General features: G+C 38.6%; 2 protein-coding genes across 2 annotated transcripts in view; both read right to left on the bottom strand.

Moving 5' to 3' along the window:
- The window catches only part of SARC_05543 (hypothetical protein), a 1,759-nt gene extending 1,353 nt beyond the window's left edge, over positions 1-406 (bottom strand). Inside the window, exon 1 of the mRNA XM_014300589.1 lies at positions 196-406. Coding sequence (XP_014156064.1) covers positions 196-326 — 131 coding nt within the window. The 5' untranslated portion in view covers positions 327-406. The remainder of the gene's footprint in view (positions 1-195) is intronic.
- A 440-nt stretch (positions 407-846) lies between these two features.
- SARC_05542 (hypothetical protein) lies at positions 847-1,234 on the bottom strand (the record flags this gene model as incomplete). The annotated part of the gene is made up of 2 exons (XM_014300588.1): positions 847-1,035; positions 1,151-1,234. 2 exons carry the CDS (start codon positions 1,232-1,234, stop codon positions 847-849), a joined length of 273 nt encoding a protein of 90 aa, XP_014156063.1.
- Between the last annotated feature and the right edge of the window lie 151 nt (positions 1,235-1,385).

Below are 1,385 nucleotides of genomic sequence, written 5' to 3'. Positions count from 1 at the left end.
ACACACACACACATATATATATATATATATAATATAATATATATATATATATATATATATATATATATATATAACATAACATACACACACACACACACACACACACACACATATATATATATATATATATATATGCAAAAATAATAATTGCTCGTCGTGCAGCGACCACTATGAACGCGGCAGTCTAGCTCTTACCTGTGCATGTGGTCGGAGATGCTTTCTGGTAGTGTCACGTTGTTGTTCACCCAGCCAGTACGTTTTGTTCTCTTCAGCTCGCCACAGAGAAGTACAAAGTCCAGAACGCCTCCTGCTCTAGCTCCTGTCATATTTCAATTCTATTGAGATACCGATAAAAGCTATGAATGTATGTATCTGCAAGTCTACAAATGCACTACACTCGGTGTTGAATACACCTCTTTTATAAAAATTATCAGTGAACATCATGTTGAAAACCGTGACACTCCCAGAGATATTTTTTTTATTTGTCAGTCGTATGTATTTGTAAAAAAAAAAGCCCATAATACATACGGCCTATAGAAGGTAAAGCTTGATTTATATATGTACACATACTCGCCCGTGAGGGTTTTGTTTCCGACATCGTATGTGTTGATATACTTTACAGAATTTTGTATAAAAACCCTACTCTAAACACGCACGCGTGTCAATTCAATCATAGAACACTTGCATGCTTCACAATAGAGACTCAAACATATACGTATAAATTTTGTCCGCATCAATGTGATCATGTTCTTTGTACTCGTGTAGTACCAGACCGAGTTTGGCTAGGGAAAAATGTGAGGAATATTTTATTTGTAATTCATTTATAGCACTATAAATGCATATAAACTACGCGTTCTTTGCAGCTATAATACCATTCTCTACAACAAGCGCGTACGATGTATCGCGTTTGGGTACGAATGGAATGTAATACTGGGCTGTCTCCACTCCGTCCTTGTATACGGAACGACATAGATTGCCCGTTATCTTCTTGATATTATCAGCAACTGATGTGTCCTCAGCCACCACAGATGTCACCTATATGCATGTGCGCAACGGAATTGTTGGTTAGTACCTCTACTGGTCGAACCAGCTAGACACGAAGTAGAAGCGGGTATGAACGAGCACGATATGACCAGAAAGGCTAACTTACCTCTGCTGCAGCTTTGAGTACCGAGGAACGAAGTTCCTCGTCATTGAGAAGACTCTCAGTGAATTCCTTCATCACAACTTTCATCTCTTCACTCGAGAAAGTGTACAGCATACCCGCCTGAAGGCGAGGGAGAAAACAATGGCATTGTTACTTTAAATAACAATCCGTGCAGTCCAAACTGAAGAAATTAACCCGGTGCTTGGCGTACTTTATCTCATATAAATAACTATCTGTC

This window comes from Sphaeroforma arctica, assembly GCF_001186125.1.
Source record: "Sphaeroforma arctica JP610 unplaced genomic scaffold supercont1.357, whole genome shotgun sequence".
Lineage (NCBI taxonomy): Eukaryota > Ichthyosporea > Ichthyophonida > Sphaeroforma > Sphaeroforma arctica.
This window is presented reverse-complemented; position numbering and strand designations above follow the sequence as displayed.